The 20,619-nt window shown below is 45.0% G+C and overlaps 2 protein-coding genes across 9 annotated transcripts in view; one reads left to right on the top strand and one right to left on the bottom strand.

The window, feature by feature from the left end:
* LOC147022494 (major facilitator superfamily domain-containing protein 6-like) overlaps positions 1-18,112 on the bottom strand; it is a 98,383-nt gene extending 80,271 nt beyond the window's left edge. Inside the window, 3 exon segments of the mRNA XM_085893451.1 lie at positions 3,260-3,421; positions 7,584-8,594; positions 17,901-18,112. The gene's annotated coding sequence lies outside the window, so the exon portion shown is untranslated.
* Positions 17,836-20,619, top strand: part of LOC147022492 (growth/differentiation factor 8-like) — a 79,307-nt gene continuing 76,523 nt past the window's right edge. For 6 of the 8 annotated variants that reach the window (XM_085893445.1, XM_085893447.1, XM_085893442.1 and 3 more), the window contains exon 1: positions 17,838-18,258. In XM_085893445.1, coding sequence (XP_085749571.1) covers positions 17,892-18,258 — 367 coding nt within the window. In that variant the 5' untranslated portion in view covers positions 17,838-17,891. Of the gene's footprint in view, positions 18,259-20,619 lie in introns of all 8 variants that reach the window. The other 2 variants (XM_085893444.1, XM_085893441.1) reach the window with 2 other exon arrangements.

The raw sequence follows: 20,619 nt of genomic DNA, 5'->3' as shown, positions 1-20,619 counted from the left end.
ACTGGCGTTGCTTACAGAGGCAGTTTGGAACTCAGTAGTGAGTGTTGCAACTGCGGACAGATGATTTTTCCATGCTACACGTTTCAGCACTCGGCGGTCCCGTTCTGTGAGCTTGTGTGACCTACCACTTAATGGCTGAGCTGTTGTTGCTCTTAGACATTTCCACTTCACAATAACAGCACTTGCAGTTGACCGGGGAAGCTCCAGCAGGGAAAAAGTTTGATGAACTGACTTGTTGGAAAGGTGACATCCAATGACGGTGCCACGTTCAAAGTCACTGAGCCCTTCAGTACGGCCCATTCTATTGTCAATGTTTATCTATTGAGATTGCATGGCTGTGTGCTTGATTTTATACACCTGTCAGCAATAGTTGTGGCTGAAATAGCCGAATCCACTGATTAGAAGGGGTGTCGACATACTTTTGGCCATGTAGTGTATATAATAACGACTGTAAGTGGACCATTCATTGAAAGTATGATACACCACCATCTGGTTTTGGGATGTTTTTTTTTATCTATTTTTCAATCCCAATATTTTAAAGGTTTATTTGTTGTTTAATGTGCACACTCATTGGTATTTTTTATCACACTTTATTGTTTAACAGTTTTCACTCGGCTCACTCGTGGAGGTATTAATCGTGTGTGAAATGCCATGGAACTGATCGTATGCAAAAACATCAAATCCATTTGAATAACGGAAGGGCCTCGCTATTGGCTTGTTACCTCCGCCACCGGAGGTTATGTTTTCACCCTTGTCTGTCTGTCTCTCTGTCTGTCTATGTCTGTCTGTCTGTCTGTGAGAAGGATATCTCAAAAAGTTATGGATAATATTATCTCAAAAATAAATTATTATATACAAGGTGAGTAAAATAAATTTAAAGAACCAAGGCACCACACACTGACAGAAACCAAGGCACCACACACTCTGTCGCAGACGGAAAGTGGGGGAAAAAACCCCGGAAGACAGCACTGGTGGTAGCGGGGTCAAGCAGGTGATGAGGAGGGATGAGGATGATGATGATGGGTTGACAAAGACCAGGACAATGAGATGAAAGCACACGGGCAGGTCGACGAACGGGCCAATGCAGGAATGATGAATGATGAAATGGTGAAACCACCGTATCAACCTGCCTTGGTCCCCCGCACACCAGCGTATCAACATGCTTTGTTCCCCCACACACCAGCGTATTAACATGCTTTGTTCCCCCACACACCACCGTATTAACATGCTTTGTTCCCCCACACACCAGCATATCAACATGCTTTGTTCCCCCACACACCACCGTATTAACATGCTTTGTTCCCCCACACACCAGCATATCAACCTGCCTTGGTCCCCCGCACACCACCGTATCAACATGCTTTGTTCCCCCACACACCACCGTATCAACATGCTTTGTTCCCCCACACACCACCGTATCAACATGCTTTGTTCCCCCACACACCAGCATATCAACATGCTTTGTTCCCCCACACACCACCGTATCAACATGCTTTGTTCCCCCACACACCACCGTATCAACATGCTTTGTTCCCCCACACACCAGCATATCAACATGCTTTGTTCCCCCACACACCAGCGTATCAACCTGCCCTGGTCCCCCGCACACCACCGTATCAACATGCTTTGTTCCCCCACACACCACCGTATCAACATGCTTTGTTCCCCCGCACACCACCGTATTAACATGCTTTGTTCCCCACACACCAGCATATCAACATGCTTTGTTCCCCCCACACACCACCGTATTAACATGCTTTGTTCCCCACACACCAGCGTATCAACCTGCCTTGGTCCCCCGCACACCACCGTATCAACATGCTTTGTTCCCCCACACACCACCGTATCAACATGCTTTGTTCCCCCACACACCACCGTATCAACATGCTTTGTTCCCCCACACACCACCGTATTAACATGCTTTGTTCCCCCACACACCAGCGTATCAACCTGCCTTGGTCCCCCGCACACCACCGTATCAACATGCTTTGTTCCCCCACACACCACCGTATCAACATGCTTTGTTCCCCCGCACACCACCGTATTAACATGCTTTGGTCCCCCGCACACAGCAGTATCAATATGCTTTGGTCCCTCGCACACCACCATATCAACATGATTTGTTCCCTTGCACACCACCATATCAACATGCTTTGGTCCCCCAAACACCACCGTATCAACATGCTTTGGTACCCCACACACCACCGTATCAACATGATTTGTTCCCTTACACACCACCATATTAACATGCTTTGTTCCCTCACAAACAGCAGTATCAACATGCTTTGGTCCCTCGCACACCACCTCAACATGATTTGTTCCCTTGCACACCATCGTATAAACATGCTTTGTTCCCTTGCACACCATCATATAAACATGCTTTGTTCCCTTGCACACCATCGTATCAACATGCTTTGGTCCCCCGCACACCACCGTATCAACATGCTTTGGTCCCCTACACACCATCGTATCAACATGCTTTGTTCCCTCGCACACCATCATATCAACATGCTTTAGTCCTTCGTACACCACCATATCAACATGCTTTGGTCCCCCGCACACCACCGTATCAACATGCTTTGTTCCCTTGCACACCACCGTTTCAACATGCTTTGGTCCCAGGCACACCGTCGTATCAACATGCTTTGGTCCCTCGCACACCATCGTATCAACACGCTTTGGTCCCAGGCACGCCATCGTATCAACATGATTTGGTCCCTCGCACACCACGGTATCAACATGATTTGGTCCCTCGCACACCACGGTATCAACATGATTTGGTCCCTCGCACACCACGGTATCAACATGATTTGGTCCCCCGCACACCACGGTATCAACATGATTTGGTCCCTCGCACACCACCGTATCAACATGATTTGGTCCCTCGCACACCACCCTATCACAATAACAAAGACAGACGTTTGTGACGCACGTCCTGGTATTTCCGTCCCACAGTAGAACGTGCTGTGTGTTTTGTTTTCCTCCACCATGCGCGGATCCCCGCCGTGAATTTGTTTCCCTGTTATCCCATTCGATTCCTCCCCGACCAACAGGTATCGGTATACAGTACCAGTCCGGAGGTTTTGGGTACACACTCCACTCCCGCCTTGATCAGTTCCGGAATCCCTCATGTCACATCGTCATGAACCTGAACCCCGAGTCACTCGTCATGAATGGCGTCTTGTCTCGTTACACGAACCGTACCCGCACACCTCCAAGTCACCAGACTCCACCTGAACCCTCAATGTGCTTCACTTACCTCCTCCTCCTCCTCAGGGGTCGCCCCACACGTTTGGGTTCGGAGTCTCTGCTTTTGCTTCTGACTCGGCGGACAAGAAGCCGTGGGTGGTTTGACGCGTGACATCACCTTGCCCTGATGACGTAATTCCGCTGTGGAATGACGCCCTGCATCCGATTTAATCTGTTGGAAAATCCCGAGGGTGGATTGAAGGTAAAACATCATGGTTCGGGTAGAGCTGGTCCGTTTTGGGGTAGAGAGGATAATGCAGAGAAAGTTAATTTTAATGTAACACGGTCCAACATGTCCACACCCAAATAACGACTGATATAATTTTACTCATTAACACATTGTACTAACCACTCTGGTCTGTAATTTTACTCATTAACACATCGTATTAAACAGCCTGGTCTGTAATTTTACTCATTAACACATTGTACTAATCACTCTAGACTATAATTTTACTCATCAACACATTGTACTAACCAGTCTGGTCGATAATTTTACTCATTAACACATCGTACTAACCAGCCTGATCGATAATTTTACTCATTTACACATTGTATGAACCAACCTGGTCGATAATTTAATCATTAACACATCATACTAACCAGCCTGGTCGATAATTTTACTCATTAACACATTGTACTAACCAGCCTGGTCTATAATTTTACTCATTAACACATTGTACTAACCACTCTGGTCTATAATTTTACTCATCAACACATTGTACTAACCAGTCTGGTTGATAATTTTACTCATTAACACATCATACTAACCAGTCTGGTCGATAATTTTACTCATTCACACATTGTATGAACCAGCCTGGTCGATAATTTTACTCATTAACACATTATACTTACCAGCCTGGTTGATAATGTTACTCATTAACACATTGTACTAACCACTCTGGTCTATAATTTTACTCATTAACACATTGTACTAACCACTCTGGTCTACAATTTTACTCATCAACACATTATACTAACCAGTCTGGTCGATAATTTTACTCATTAACACATCGTACTAACCAGCCTGGTCTATACATTTACTCATTCACACATTGTTAATTGGTAAAATTGTGGACCAGGCTGATTAGTACAATCTGTAATCATTTGTACTCATTCACACATTGTACGAACCAGCCTGGTCGATAATTTTACTCATTAACACATTGTACTAACCAGCCTGGTCTATAATTTTACTCATTAACACATTGTACTAACCACTCTGGTCTATAATTTTACTCATCAACACATTGTACTAACCAGTCTGGTTGATAATTTTACTCATTAACACATCATACTAACCAGTCTGGTCGATAATTATACTCATTCACACATTGTATGAACCAGCCTGGTCGATAATTTTACTCATTAACACATTATACTTACCAGCCTGGTTGATAATGTTACTCATTAACACATTGTACTAACCACACTGGTCTATAATTTTACTCATTAACACATTGTACTAACCACTCTGGTCTACAATTTTACTCATCAACACATTATACTAACCAGTCTGGTCGATAATTTTACTCATTAACACATCGTACTAACCAGCCTGGTCTATACATTTACTCATTCACACATTGTTAATTGGTAAAATTGTGGACCAGGCTGATTAGTACAATCTGTAATCATTTGTACTCATTCACACATTGTACGAACCAGCCTGGTCTATAATTTTACTCATTAACACTTTGTACTCGTCTCAATAACTCAATCTATAATTTTACTCATTAACACATTGTACTAGTCTCAATAACTAGATCTAAAATTTTACTCAAACAAATATGCTAACCCCATTCTCCCAATCAGCATATTCTCATTTAACATTCACTTCCTTGACATGAACGTCCAACTTTACATGTTTAAATCGAACTTCACATCCTTTTGTTTAACTTTACATCCTAACATCCACCTTTACATCCTAGCATCCACCTTTACATCCTTACATCCACCTCAACATCCTTACATCCACCTCAACATCCTTACATCCACCTCAACATCCTTAAACCCACCTCTACATCCTTACATCCACCTCTGCATCCTTACATCCACCTCAACATCCTTGCATCCACCTTTACATCCTTACATCCACCTTTACGTCTTTACATCCACCTCAACATCCTTGCAACCACCTCAACATCCTTACACCCACCTTTACATCCTTACATCCACCTCAACATCCTTACATCCACCTCAACATCCTTGCATCCACCTCAACATCCTTACACCCACCTTTACATCCTTACATCCACCTCTGCATCCTTACATCCACCTCAACATCCTTGCATCCACCTTTACGTCTTTACATCCACCTCAACATCCTTACATCCACCTCAACATCCTAACATCCACCTTTACATCCTTACATCCACCTTTACGTCTTTACATCCACCTCAACATCCTTGCATCCACCTCAACATCCTTACACCCACCTTTACATCCTTACATCCACCTCAACATCCTTACATCCACCTCAACATCCTTGCATCCACCTCATCATCCTTACACCCTCCTTTACATCCTTACATCCGCCTCACCATCCTTACATCCACCTCAACATCCTTGCATCCACCTTTACGTCTTTACATCCACCTCAACATCCTTACATCCACCTCAACATCCTTACACCCACCTTTACATCCTTACATCCACCTCAACATCCTTGCATCCACCTTTACATCCTTACATCCACCTCAACATCCTTACATCCAGCTCAACATCCTTACATCCACCTTTACATCCTTACATCCACCTCAACATCCTTACATCCACCTTTACATCCTTACGTCCACCTCAACATCCTTATGTCCATATTTGTATCCTCCTTCTTCGAAAGCAGCACAAGGCTGCGGTTAGCATCAATGGCTGAAGGCACGGCTGTACCTCTGATGCAATGCACCATTACCAGTACACTGGTACTCATTTCACCGACCTCAGAAGGATGACAGGATGAGTCAACCCCACCTGGTGTTAATTTGGCGGCAAATAGGTCTTGAACTCAGGACCCTAAGATCCCAAGCCAGCCACCCAAAACACACATACATCTATATCTTTACTCTTTTCAACCCAAATCTCCATCTTCTAATTATATCCAATCCTTTCCTTCAATTCATGACACAGATCAGGGTCGGCCCCGCGCACACCACCGCCTATGATAAATCACCACGAGCACAAAGGCGGACACAGGTGCAGCCCCATAATAAATAACCACATGTACAACAAGTGGTGCCAGGCACAACAAATCCCGCCCATTTAAGGCATAAAGTTATTTTGGGGATCAAATTTAAATTTGATACATCCTTAACCTGAATGTTGATTATAAGGAATAGAATAAGGAATATTTTAGTCTTAGTTTGAAGTCAATTAAACCATTTTTGACGAAGTTATGACCGTAAAATGATTTTGACCTTTCAAGGCCACGTAAGGTCAAAGGTCATGGTGTCAAATGAAAGCCAATAAACAATATGAACTTAAGATATACTTGGCCACTAGTTTACAGCTAACCGTGTCCATACTATAAACAATAATTTCACTTTCACAGTTACAATATATACAGTCCATATTATAGGTGTGTACTATATGTAATATAGTATTGAGAACGGTTTGTTATTTGTGTTTGTTAATAAACAATGAAATATTCTTTCAATTTATATTCTGTGTTATGTTGATTTGTCTAACAAGAATATTAAATAACAAATAAATGAAAACGTTCTGATCGTAAAACGATTTTGACTCGAGACTTTCATTACCCACTTGTGGATACAATTTGACAGTGTTTGAGCCAGCCGTTTTCCCGTAAAGTTGTATTTTCGTAAACATGTTTTAGTTTTAATGGAAAATTTGTAATTTTGACCGATGACCATGACCCCCAAAACTTCGGACCCTACCGATCTTCACAAATATGCATTTTTCACTATAGGAATGGGTAGGATTATAAGTGACAAATACAATAAGGTTCACTACAAGCTTAGTTTGAAGTATATCAGATCATTTTTGACGAAGTTATGAGCGAAAAACGATTTTGATCTTTTTGTGACCTTGACCTTGACCTTTGATCCAATTGGACCCAAAAGTTAATGGGGTCGTCCAAGGTTCATTGCCCACCTGTGGATTAAATTTGATAGTGTTTGCGAAAGCTGTTTTGCCGTAAAGTTGCTAACAGACAGACAGACAAACAAACAGACAAACATACCGGACGATTACAATATCCCGTTCCCTCCCTCCGGGGGGCGAGGGGGGGGGGATAATAACGGACCCACACGCACTGTACCCAGCATGCATAGCACATCTCTTCATTCGGGTCTGTGCATGGGTTTACAATAACATCTTACCGTCGATCTTAGCTCGCCACTACAGCCACCACTGTCTCCCGCGGACGGTGGAGATCTTCTTGCGCCTCCGCCTCGATGCAGCCCCCACCAAGCAGAGGCGTGCTGTGTGGCCCAGATCGCTCGGGCCGCGTGGTGTACCATGGAGCAGGCGCATTGACCAGCACTAACCGCGGATCACTGGGGGTGCCCGGGCGGGCATGCGGGGCCGGCGCACCCCTCGGTGTCCGGAGGCCGCTGGACTCATCTTGGGAGAATGTTGAAATCTGAAGGAGTTGTTCTCAGGCTGCATTGGGCCTCGAGACAGATTCGCTAGTCTCTTCCTCAATCCCCTCAAAAAGGATCTTAGGGATTGGGACTCGACGGTCAGGACAGGTTAGCCGAACAAAGACAATAAAGGGGCTAGGGACACACGTAATGATAAATAAAAATGAAAGAAATAAAATAAAAAAATACAAAAAAATGAAAATAAGCTAAATTTCGTTTTTGTTTTTTGTTGTTGTTGCAAGCTAATGGGGGTGGGTATGGACAAGGACAGGCAAAGGCAATAGGTTGGGGGGAGACCGTAGGGTAGGTCCAAGCCCGTTTTCAGACCGGCCGGCACCACCGCACTCCCTCCACAACCTCACGAGACCAGACCGAGGCCGGCCAGCTTTGTGTGCCGACCTCCTGTTGTACTGCATCTTGCCTGGTCTGCGTTTGCCATGCCATGCTTTGCCTGCCTTGCCTTGCCTCCATACCTGCCCATGCCTTTGTTTGCATTGTCATCCACTCTCACCATGTGCTCCAGGACCATCTCTGAAAGTGTTTCGCAAGGATTGCCCTGCAGGCAGCCGCATTACCGGGGACTGCATTTGAGCAGCCCGGATATCTCCTTGTTGTTGCATGAAGGCCAGTTCGAATGGACCGGGGACTGCACTGAGGAGCCCGGAGATCTTGTTGCATAAAGGCCAGTTCAAATGTCCTGTGAGACGGCGTATGGCCTGCCGTGTTAGGGTGAGTTGCCTCCAGCAGCTAAAAACAAAACAAAAAAGAAGAATTCAACGACAATCAAGGGACCTTTGACGGCCCTAAAGACATCTAACCATCAATACCTGGTGTGCACTCACCCACCAATGTCAACTTTGCTGTGGTTTCTCTCCTCAAATCACAGGTCCTGAGCCATGGTAGTGTAAATATTAGGAGTGTACATAATTTTAACCCACCTGTTGTTTGTTTAGCACTGGCAATGAAGTTAAGTTGTCTGAGTGAATCTGCGAGTTTAGTTACGCAACACACTAGGTTATTTATTTTTGGGACATGTATTCAAAATGTCGCAATCAGGGATCCGTAGGTAAAATGTACTTGGGGAAACTACACCTGCATGCCACACAAAAATTAACGACTCAGGTCGAGTCTATAAAAAGGGGGGGGGGAAGGGGGTAGTGTTATGGAACTGGAAACCATAAGCATTCAACATACAGATGTTCCAAAAGTCAGCTATGTCATTAAAGTATGTGTGTTCTCAGATCCCTTTCCTTTTGTCTAGTGGGAGTATCAAAGGCATGCGTTCCGATTTATTATAAGTTAGGTTATTAAATCTTTACATCCAACGAACCCTCCAACAAGCCATCTAGTAACCATCCCATCTGCATGACCCCTCGGCCCATTACCATCCACGGAACCATCGCGCTTGCAGCCCTCGGTTCGTGGGCCACAGCGCACCTTTGCCTGAGACAGATTCCTGAGGATGTTCGAGACAGTTTCACCACCACGACCTTTCATGAATCCCCGTGGAAGAGTGGCTGGGGTTTCCCGACAGGGGCCGTTGCAATGTTGATACTGTTGCTTGTCAGATATGAACCCACATGGAAGAGTGGCTGGGGTTTCCCGGCAGGGGCCAAGGCCCCACCCTGGAAAGGTATGCCCTGGGACCCTGTCCAATCAAAGGCGGACAGCGAGGTGTGTTCACCAAGATCCCTCCCCGCTGAGGGAGGTCCATAAATTACCGAGCACTCTCTGATGCAGGGGTCTTTTTGGGGTCTTGGAAAGTCTTTTGGGGGTCCTGGAGAGTTTTTGATGGTTCCTTTTGGAGAGTTTTGGTGGGTTTTTGCTGTCACAAGGGTTGAACAGAAGGTCGGCGAACGTGTCTCTGCTGGCCCTCTACAAGGAAGGAAAGAGCGACCCCGACCCCCCCCCCTCCATGGACCCTGCTACTCACTATCCGAACTCCGCCATGAACCTCGAGTCCCACACGAATGACTGAGGACCAAACCAGCGACCATTGTCAGGTGCTACAGCACGGAGTACCCCCTTTCTCTAACGACCAGGTACCCAACCGAACTCTGACCCCCAGCTTGTCTCTCTCCTCAGCTGCGAGGGTCCATTCAAGAACTCTGGGTTTATTTTCATTTGTGTGTGTGTGTGTGTGTGTGTGTGTGTGTGTGTGTGTGTGTGTGTGTGTGTGTGTGTGTGTGTGTCTGCGTGTGAGCCCGTCTTTAAGTAGAGCTGAATAAGTGTTTTTGGATCATTGTAAATACTTCTTGCATATTCGCATTAAGCCTTGCTTTGTGTCTTCATTTACTGTAAATAAAACTTGTTAGAAATGTTCCCAGTTCGTTTCCGTCCCTTCTTTCATTGGTCCAGCATGGTTCGGATCTGAGTTTAGGCGGGGTTTTATCCCCGATAATCTGTTCATTCCAGCCGGCACGGCTTTGGCAGTTTCCGCTTGGCTGCACCTGAGCTGGAGTTGGTAGTCGGTAGTTGGAATTCTACCGCAGTCGCTAGAGTGACCCGGTTCGAGCAAGACGTGCCGAGGGCGTGGTTTCCCTGGTAGTCGAAATTGCGTAGTTAATTAGGTAAATTGGTTATCGACAAATAGACCCTACGCTACACGGTTGAGATATTGGCATCCACGATCGGTTAAACGACCCGCTGGCTCGTGGAGTTATCCGAGCGACGGCCTACAATTCTGTGGAGTTTGGTGGGAGACGACGCAAGCTTTCCCCACCTAGTGGTCATTCTCGCCACCGACCCCCGGCCCACAACAATATTTTCATTTGAAACTCAAAAAGAGAAATCATATAACCATTTAAAATAATGTACCTCTACCTTGTAGCAACTGCAGAATATATTTCCCGATCGGGACACGAACTGTACCGCTAATCGACTGCAAGGCGCTCGGCAAGTGGCTTAAACACTCAAGCAAGCACTCCAATGAAATGATTGCTCAGGAACGGCTGGCTTGGCGAGAGATAGCAAATTGATTGGTCACGACAAAAAAACTAAACATCCATTTCTGATGGTACTCATTGGAGAAGAAACTAAAAAAAACATTGATCAACAAATTGGGTCCTCGACAGAGGTTCACATAATCGATAACCTCAGCTGCCATATGCCACCGTTGTTACATTGTTATGACCTCGACCCAGTCGGGAGACAAGCAAGCTTTGGCCTATACATGAACTGAATTAAAGCACATATATATATATATATATATATATATATATATATATATATATATATATAGTTATATATATATATATATAGTTATATATACATACATACATATTGTTACGGTTCTCAGAACCATATGTATACAATATACAGTTGTCCTGAGTCAGTTATTCCATTAATACACGAGCAGATAGATCCCTACCTTTGGTCTTGCGGGACAGCAAGGAATAAAGGGCTATGAGTTTGGATTAATGAATCATTTTTCCCTCTTTTATTTTATTCCCTCCTTTTTCTGAGGTAAATTCATCTCGCTTCCTCCCCTCATTTCGCTGGCCACAGCATACCACCGTCTACCCGCTGTATCCGGAGTCTCGTTTTTTGAGGAAAAATCCCGACGTTCGCTATGGAAGCTGCGCCACCATCCACCTTCCCAAACCCAGACATGCGTGGCATGGGCGGGCCAAACTAGCGTCTGGCTGAAACACCGCCCAGAAAGGCAGACCACATGAAGGGCTGGTCCAATCGGAATGCTCGGATCGGACACTGACGTCGGTTTCGCCATGGCTCCACCCCGAGCTCCGGGATCTATAAAGTACGGAGCAATCCTCAGTGGAAGGAGTTGTTGCAGATTGAAAGGAAGAAGTCGGTGGTTGTTGGTAGATTGAAAGGAAGAAGTCGGTTGTTGTTGATTAAAAGGAAGAAGTCGATGGGAGTTGGTTGAAAGAAGGTCCGAAGGCGTGAGAAGTCGGTTGGAAAGTGGAGAATTGAAGGAGTTGTTGTGAAAGTGTTCCTGCGGCTTGGCTCTGCCTACGTCCCGCCGCGACGGCCCGCCTACTGTACTGGTCCCCGCCGACACGACCTCGACCAGGCCTCTTACCTGGTCCTGTCTACTGCTCCATTCTCGGCCTTGGACTCCGCTCTTCTCCACTCGGGCTCCTGCTACAGACACGATTACCACTCGTGCGGCTGTGGACCGAACTACACAACTTTTGTGGGGTGCTGCACCACGGAACATCCCTCCCCCGAAACACTCAGGTACCGAGAAACTGTAACCTCAACTCCCTCGTCCCCCTCCCCCCCCCCCTGGCTGCAAAAGTCCCTTTCACAATTGGGTTTACTTTGTCTGAGTGTGTGTCTGAGAGTGTTGGCGCCTGTCCGTTAAGTAAGCCTGTATAAGATCTTTTATTGTTGTGATTGTTGCTTTTATTAATAATCACGTCAAGTCTGCACTGTGTCTCCTTTGTAAGTTTCTTGTAAAATTGCCGCACCCCACACCTCTCTCATCTTTCCCTGCATTACACCCCCAATAAACCTTTGTTGTGCCACATGCTTTTCCTCGCTTATTGTAAATAAATAATTGGTGCAGAAATGTTCCCAGCTCGCCTTTGTCTTTTCCTCCATTGGTCCAACATGGTTCGGATCTAAGTTTAGCCGGGTCTTTAAACCCAACAATCTGTTCCTTCGAGCCGGTACATCCTTGACAGTGCCGCTCGGCTGCATCCGATCCGGAAAGGTGATCCGTAGTTGGTAGAGTGATCCGGTTCGGACAAGGAGTACCGAAGGCGTGGTTCCCCGGTGGTTAAACCATGTGGTTAATTAGGTAACCCGATTCTTGATAGGAGGACCCTAAGTCACGCAGTTTAGTTATTGGCGTCCACGGTCAGTTAAGCGACCTGCCGCGTCACGGAATTATCCATGAGCGATGGCCGACAATTCTGGGGAGTCTGGTGGGAATCGACGTAGCTTTCCCCCACCTAGTGGTCTTCTCACCCGACCCTGCCGGCAATATATTATATATATATATATATATATATATATATATATATATATATATATATATATATATATATATATATATATATATATATAAATATATATTGTTACGGATTTCAGAATCCGGTCTGATGAATGCATCCACACATCCAGGTCCTCAGACAGTTATTTCCTTAAATGCATGTTCAGATTAGCCCCATCCCCATGTCTAATGGGATCTTAAATGTGATGCGTTGAGAAGGGAAAAGAATAGATCCCCTCTCTTATTATATGGGAAGCTTTTTTCTTTACAACAGAAACGGTTACACACATTTCTTTCACGAGCTCTGAAGCCCGCCCTCATTCTTCCTCAACAACAATCTTTCCCGAGCTCCGACGCCCGCCTTTTTTGAGAGTGCACGGGTCGTCATGGTAACCGTGCGCAAGTGGGGCGGGGTGAGCTTGGGGCGGACTGCACCCGTGAAGACGGCCCGGAGATATAAAAACAAGCGAGAGGTACGTTCTGAAGAGAAAAAAGCGGGAGAGAGAGAGGAAAGTGAGAGGGAAAGTGGAGGCGAAAGAAATTGGGGTGAAAGAAAGCCAGGGAGGGAGAAGAGAACGAGAAGTAAGCTTGAGAAGGCATTCAAGTATGAGGGAATTAAAGGGAACATCGACTGGCGTTCAAGGCTGTTCGCGAGAGGGTGCACGGCAAGGCTGGATGCTGGCGACGGACGTGACACACACGCACACATTTCAGGATGTTTTCACTTCACGGATGACTTCTCTCTGGTGAGCGAGACGATTCCCCCTCCCCCCCCTCCTTGAATGATCTGTTGGGTACCCATGTCTGTGTTTAGCTGCAACTTAGTCAATCCCCGATAAGCATCTGCTCCTTGTCTCTTTCCAGGCATTTTGATTGATTTTGCTTTGAAATTCATTCTTTATTTACCTCAGCAAATAAAAAGTTCTTTTTATTTATTTATTTTATTAATAATAAATCATTTGTCGATTTCCAACCTGTCTGTGTTTGTCCTTTCCTTTCATTGGTCTAGCATTGTTCGAACCGAGATAGACTGGGAGGTATTTACCACAGATTTGACCCAAAATAGTCTGCACGCACCAGCGGTTAAAACGCACGGCCGCCCGAATTAAAATCTAATCGAGATAACATTGGTGCTTTACCGAGGGCGCGCTCCCCGCTCAAGTAACCACGTGACCTCTCGTTAAACGGAATAATTAGACGGTGGACACTGGAACTCGTGGTTAACTTGGTGGCGTTCATGGTTCTAAAACAACCCACCGTACCGCAACGTCAATTGTGAGCGGTGGCCCCAGGTCCGGCTCTATTGAGGACAACCAGGGATTAATCCTCCTGAGTGACAACCTGGTGTCTCGGTACCTGTGGCCGCAACTATATATATATATATATATATATATATATATATATATATATATATATATATATATATATATATATATATATATATATATATATATATATATGAGAAGCAAAGCACATCAATACATTCAATTAATGCCCATGTATGTATGTATGTATGTATGTATGTATGTGTGTGTATATATATATATATATATATATATATATATATATATATATATATATATATATATATATATATATATATATATATATATATATATATATATATATATATATATATATATATATATATATATATATATATATATATATATATATATATATATATATATATATATATATATATATATATATATACGCCTGGTGTTGGCGCAGTGGTAAGGGCAGTGGCTTGGGACCCAAGAGGTCCTGAGTTCAAGCCCCGTTGGGACACTGAATTAATATATGTATGTATATGTATATATATATATATATATATATATATATATATATATATATATATATATATATATAATGTGTATATGTGTATATATATATATATATATATATATATGTGTATATATATATATATATATATATATATATATATATATATATATATATATATATATAAACCAAGTCGAAAACACCAGGGGGTTGACTCAGCCTGCCATCCTTCCGAGGTCGGCGAAATGAGCACCAGTTGTACTGGGCCCGGTGTATGCCCCGGTTAGAATAGGTGTACCATATCCCTGTGTGTCGTAAGAGGCGACCAGGGTTGCGTCAGGAAGGGCATCCGGAGTAAAAACCTATGCCAAATCATTATGCGGACAACAAAACGAATTTCCATACCGGATCGGTCGAGGCCCGGGTTACCAACGACCGCCACCAGTACCGGTGGTCAGCAGGGTACCAGTGGAAATTGTGCTAGTGGAGGCATGGAAGTGCTTAGGAGAGATGGCAGTGGGGTTGTTATGTGGAGGATAGAGCGAAATGGAGACAGTTGGTCCGCTATGGTGACCCCTAACGGGAGCAAGCCGAAAGAGGAAGAAGATATATATATATATATATATATATATATATATATATATATATATATATATATATATATATATATATATATATATATATATATTGTTACGGTTCTAAGAACCGTATGCATACAAACATACAGGTGCCCTGAAATTAGTTATGCCGTTAAGTATATGTGTAGATAGTACCCCTCCTTGTGTTTAGTGGGAAATCAAAGGGGTGTGTTGCGATGTTTTTTGAGTTAGATTAATAAATCTTCATATCCCCTCCATTATGAACCACAGTCCCTTCCTCTTGCATATGTTCAACAAACGCTTGTTCACCTACTCGCCTAACCGGCGACTCGCTGTCCAAGGCAAAATCCTCTTGCAGTAGTTCCTTTTTGGCGAGTCCGCACATGTGGAGTCGGCGGGCTTCCCGGTACGGCCGAAATCCCGCCCCGAAAGGGTGGCCCCATGGAAGCTCCGTCCAATCAGGGCGAACAGTGACGTCGGCTTCACCAAGGCCCCTCCCAGCTGAGGGAGATCTATAAATTACGACACCATCCTCAGTGTAGGGTCTGAGAGAGTCGGTTGCATTAGTGCTGAGAGGGAGAGTGAGTGAGCTGGAAAATGAGTCGTCTTGGGAGTAAGCTGGAAACTTGATCCCCGCCTCGGACTCTGCTCTACTCGACCCGGGCTCCTTTGCCGACACGGTCTCCACGCGGGCGGCCGTGGACCGAGCCGCACGGCCATTGACAGGTGCCGCACCACGGAGCATTCCTTTCCCCGCAACTCAGGGACTGAGAACTGCGACCTCAACTCCCTCCCTCCCTGGCTGAAAAAGTCCTTTGCCATTCAACTGGGTTTATTTTGTCCGAGTGTGTGTCTGAGTGTGTGGCGCTGTCTTTAAGTAGAAACTGTATAAGTTATTCGAACCTTGTAAATCTTGCCTGTATTATTCTCATGAGAAGTCTGCTCTGTGTCTGCTTTATAAGTTGCTGTAAAATTGTTGCACTACATCTTTCTCTCATCTTCCCCTACTTAACACCCCAATAAACCTGTTACGTGTACCACATAACTTTCCTCACTTTATTGTAAATAAATTATTGTAGAAATGTTCCAAGTTCGTTTTCGTCTTTTCTTTCATTGGTCCAGCATGGTTCGGATCTAAGTTTTTAGCCGGGTCTTTATCCCCGATAATCTGTTAATTTGAGCCGGTACGTCCTTGGTCGTTCCGATCGGCTGCATCCGATCCGGAGTTGGTAGTTGGTACTCTACCGTAGTCGGTAGAGTGAACTGGTTCGGGCAAGGCGTACCGAGGGCATGGTTCCCTGGTAGATGACACTGCATGGTTAATTCGGTAAATTGGTTCTATACAAAAAGACCCTACGCTACGCGGTGGAGGTATTGGCGTCCACGGTCGGCTAAGCGACCCGCTGCGTCACGGAATTATCCGGCGCGACGGCCTACAATTCCGGGAGTCTGGTGGGAGACGACGTAACTTCCCCCACCTAGCGGTTGCTCTCGCCACGTGTCCCCGGCCCGCAACAATATATATATATATATATATATATATATATATATATATATATATATATATATATATATATATGTACATACATATTATGAGGGAAGGAAAGCACATTTCTACAAGTCAATTAAAGCACATTTCTACAAGTCAATTAAAGCACATATATACAAGGGAATTAAAGCATATATATATATATATATATATATATATATATATATATATATATATATATATATGTACATACATATTATGAGGGAAGGAAAGCACATTTCTACAAGTCAATTAAAGCACATTTCTACAAGTCAATTAAAGCACATATATACAAGGCAATTAAAGCATATATATATATATATATATATATATATATATATATATATATATATATATATATATATATATATATAAACAAGTCAATATATACAAGTATATATCTGGCCATGTGGAGGTAAAAATCGCTCTTCCATTCTTATGGGACTGTGTAGCCAAATGTCATTTGGACTAACAAGCGATAACATGTGTTAGCCAAGATCAGCTGGATTTTGTGTGCCATGTGTCCCTAGTTCATGGCAAAGGTGAGGAAAGATGCCTCTGTCGAGATAGGTGACGTACATGATAAAGGAGTTAAGGGGATTGGGGGTATTAAATATTTCATATTCTCTGCTATTTTTAAATGTTCACATAAAGAGAATCAAAAGCACAATATAAATTAATCCAAAAGACCACAAGTATAACATTACCAAGAGTAAACAGGTGTTGCATAATCACAAATGTAACAACTGGTAAGAGGGTCGTGGTTGAGGTCAGGGTTAGCAAGGCAATGTGACCCTAAAAAAAAACCAACAACCCTCAAACCTTTAAAAAGCAAGAACTCGAACCCTAACCCAAACTTTCTTGCATTATCAATATGTTCTTTTGCCAAAACAAATGGATTTGGGAAAACACAATGGAGTCAAAGGGAGATGTGATTCACAGTTTTATAAACTTAGATCGGTGCACACAACACCTGCTTCATCATTTTTCTTCTTTACAGCTGCAATACCAAAATGCTTTCAGACCCGGTTCTTGAGGGACGATGCAATCTCACCCCCTTGAACCTGAAATATAATCTGCTCTGTGTTCCCGCCCTAAAACCCACCAACTACGAGGACTAATCTTATAGCGCAGCCCACACTCCCCTTGCTCAGCGTCCTTCCAACACCATGGCTCACCTGCTCAAACTGTGCATACTGAGCCTCTTGCCTGTGTGGGAGATCTTGTGCGCCGCACGCACCCACGACTTGTATACACAGCACGATGACGTTGAGGTGGCGACATCTGCGTGTGCCCCCTCTTGTTCTCTCATGCACAATCGGAGCAAGGCTTGGAGGATCGCCTCCCTCAGAGCGCACATACTGAGTGAGCTGCGCTTGTCTCATTCCCCGAATGTCAGTTCTCTTGTGCTGCCAGATGCACCTCCTCTTCGTGATCTCCTGCAAAAACACGAGTTCCAAGAAAATGGCAGGCTCAGCCGATCCGACACGGAGGAGCATCTGATCACTGAGAAGATCATCATTTTAGCAAGCAAGCGTAAGCCACTGTGACTACACCATGATTTTCGATTCACCACACACACTTGTATAGACGAAAGTCTTACCACACCTGCACCGAGCACCTGATTCTCCCATCATATATACATGCACAGGGTGGCCACGGAATAGCGATGTTGTCCTTTTATTTGCACGTTGGATCCCTGCAGTGAGGGTTAGTGGCAGAAAGCGTCCTGACCCATATCGTAGTGCCCATATCATTAAAGAATCATTTGGAAAAACTGTTCCATGTGATTTTGGACAAGTTCACAAGGTGACTGAAGGTTGCCTATCGACAGAACAGCGAGGAAGCACTGTGCATAAGTGAAATGTACAAAGTTCCGAGGTTGTCACATTGAGCACGTTTTCTACACAATAAATCTCTGATCTCGTTCATATTTGAGGAACACTACATTTATTGTTTTGCACACATAAAAACTTTTCAATTACAATTCTAAATGTTCACACTTCGTGCTCACTGTTTTTGTACAAAATTTTATTTCATAATACGCGAATGGTTGGTGACACGAACTTTGTGCGCCAACTCTCTCTTTTGGCACGCTGCTCCCGATGCTCTCTTTTGTGGTCTCACGGGCCTCAAGGTGACTTCCTCTTTTTGTCATCCATTGCTTATCATTTACTCTGACTCGATTTTGGTGTTTGTTTTTAAGGTAAAATGTGTCTCTTTCAGATCATGCAATGTGATCCAAAGCTTTGTGTTATTGTTGTTCTTGCTGAATGGTGCTGTGACACACATCCAGTCAGCTGATGCCCACAATTATGTATATATATATATATATATATATATATATATATATATATATATATATATATATATATATATATATGTTATTGCGAATTCGCGCCCGCCGGCATGCGAGCGGCCACGTAACTTGAATCGCGGCACGTCGCCCACTGGACGGACAATTCCGTCGCGACCCTCTCGGACTAACGCCGGGAACTAGTCACGGGTGGGCCTTTCGGCCTCACCACGATCTTGCCAATCGGCCCCCCGCCTGGGATAGGGTTGTTCGCCAAATTCGACCTACCTAAGTACCCACACGGAGGGTAGACCAGGCGATCGCAGGTCGACTTCGGACACGGGCCACTTTAAGCGACCCGTTCCGTACTATCGGGATAACCGAGCGGTGTTATCGTCAACCTCGACGGTTCCGATTAATTATCGGGCGTATTTAGCCCACTGCCAACCCTTTACGTGAAGTAAGATGGAGATTCAATTAAAGAAAAGACGAAGCGAAACGGGAAAAACAGTTCAACATGAGGCACATTTATTCCGCGGCAAACGGAAAGCACACATATACAATTACAACAATTATGCACCAAAAGCAAATGTAACAAAAGGAACACAACAATGCAGATCGACTACCGACTACGCGAGCACACGGCAACACTTACACAGTTTTACTTTACAGACGGCGCCGACAACACATATGCTCCAAAGCAAAAGAAAAGGGGCCACCCTCAAATACAAGGGGACAGACGGGGCTGTGGGCGCGAGACCGGGTAGAGCCTACCCGTCTTGTGATGAGCCGCAAATGTCGCGGCGGTGCCCCGACTCCGCGCTCCTCTGTGGGTTTCGTTGGCACTGCTTGGAATGGGGTGGGAACGGGGCCCCCTTTTCACACTATCTCAGCGCAGGGGGAAACAGGGGGGTTGTTGATGCTCTGGGGAAAGAGGATAGCTGGCTTGCTTGGGTCCCGCGACGAGCGACTCCACTGCGCCCTCGACCGCGTTCCCCGCTTCTCCTCTCTGCAGCTCCCCGACAGACTCCCAACCCCGACAGACCGACTCTCCTCCAGACCCGTCTTGACTGCTGCTGCCACACTTCGCCGCCACCACAACTCGCCCGAGCCCGAAACAGAAACTGACTCAACTCGTCCCGCGCTCGGCGCTTTATAGTGCAGCAGGAGAAACCATATGCAGATTTTCGGATCAGGATGGGCTCGGGGGCGGAGCCACGCGCGCCCATTGGACGGAGGAAAAGTGGGCGTGAATCATTCCTGATCCGCGAATTTGCATATATCGATTCTACTCCGACGCTCCTGGAGGCAGGGCCAAATCGCCCCGCGCTTAATGATTGGAGGGATCGGAAGTGGGCGTGAATCATTCCTGATCCGACTTCCCCTCGGAAAGGCCGCTTTTTGCACCCGCTGCTCGGCGCGCGCCCCGCATGAGGCCAGGACAGCCTGACGCTCGGCGTTCACAAGCGGCGCGGGAATGGCCGCAGAAGGAGGAGAGGTGGTGGTGGAGGGTTTATTGTGGAGGTGATGGCCATGGCGACGCTTGGAATGGCGGTGATGCGATGGTTGCGAGAGCGAGTTGTGAAGGTAAAGGCCGTGGC

This window comes from Eptatretus burgeri, chromosome 8, assembly GCF_056783735.1.
Source record: "Eptatretus burgeri isolate ZD-2024b chromosome 8, Ebu_testis_v1, whole genome shotgun sequence".
NCBI classification, from domain to species: domain Eukaryota; kingdom Metazoa; phylum Chordata; class Myxini; order Myxiniformes; family Myxinidae; genus Eptatretus; species Eptatretus burgeri.
This window is presented reverse-complemented; position numbering and strand designations above follow the sequence as displayed.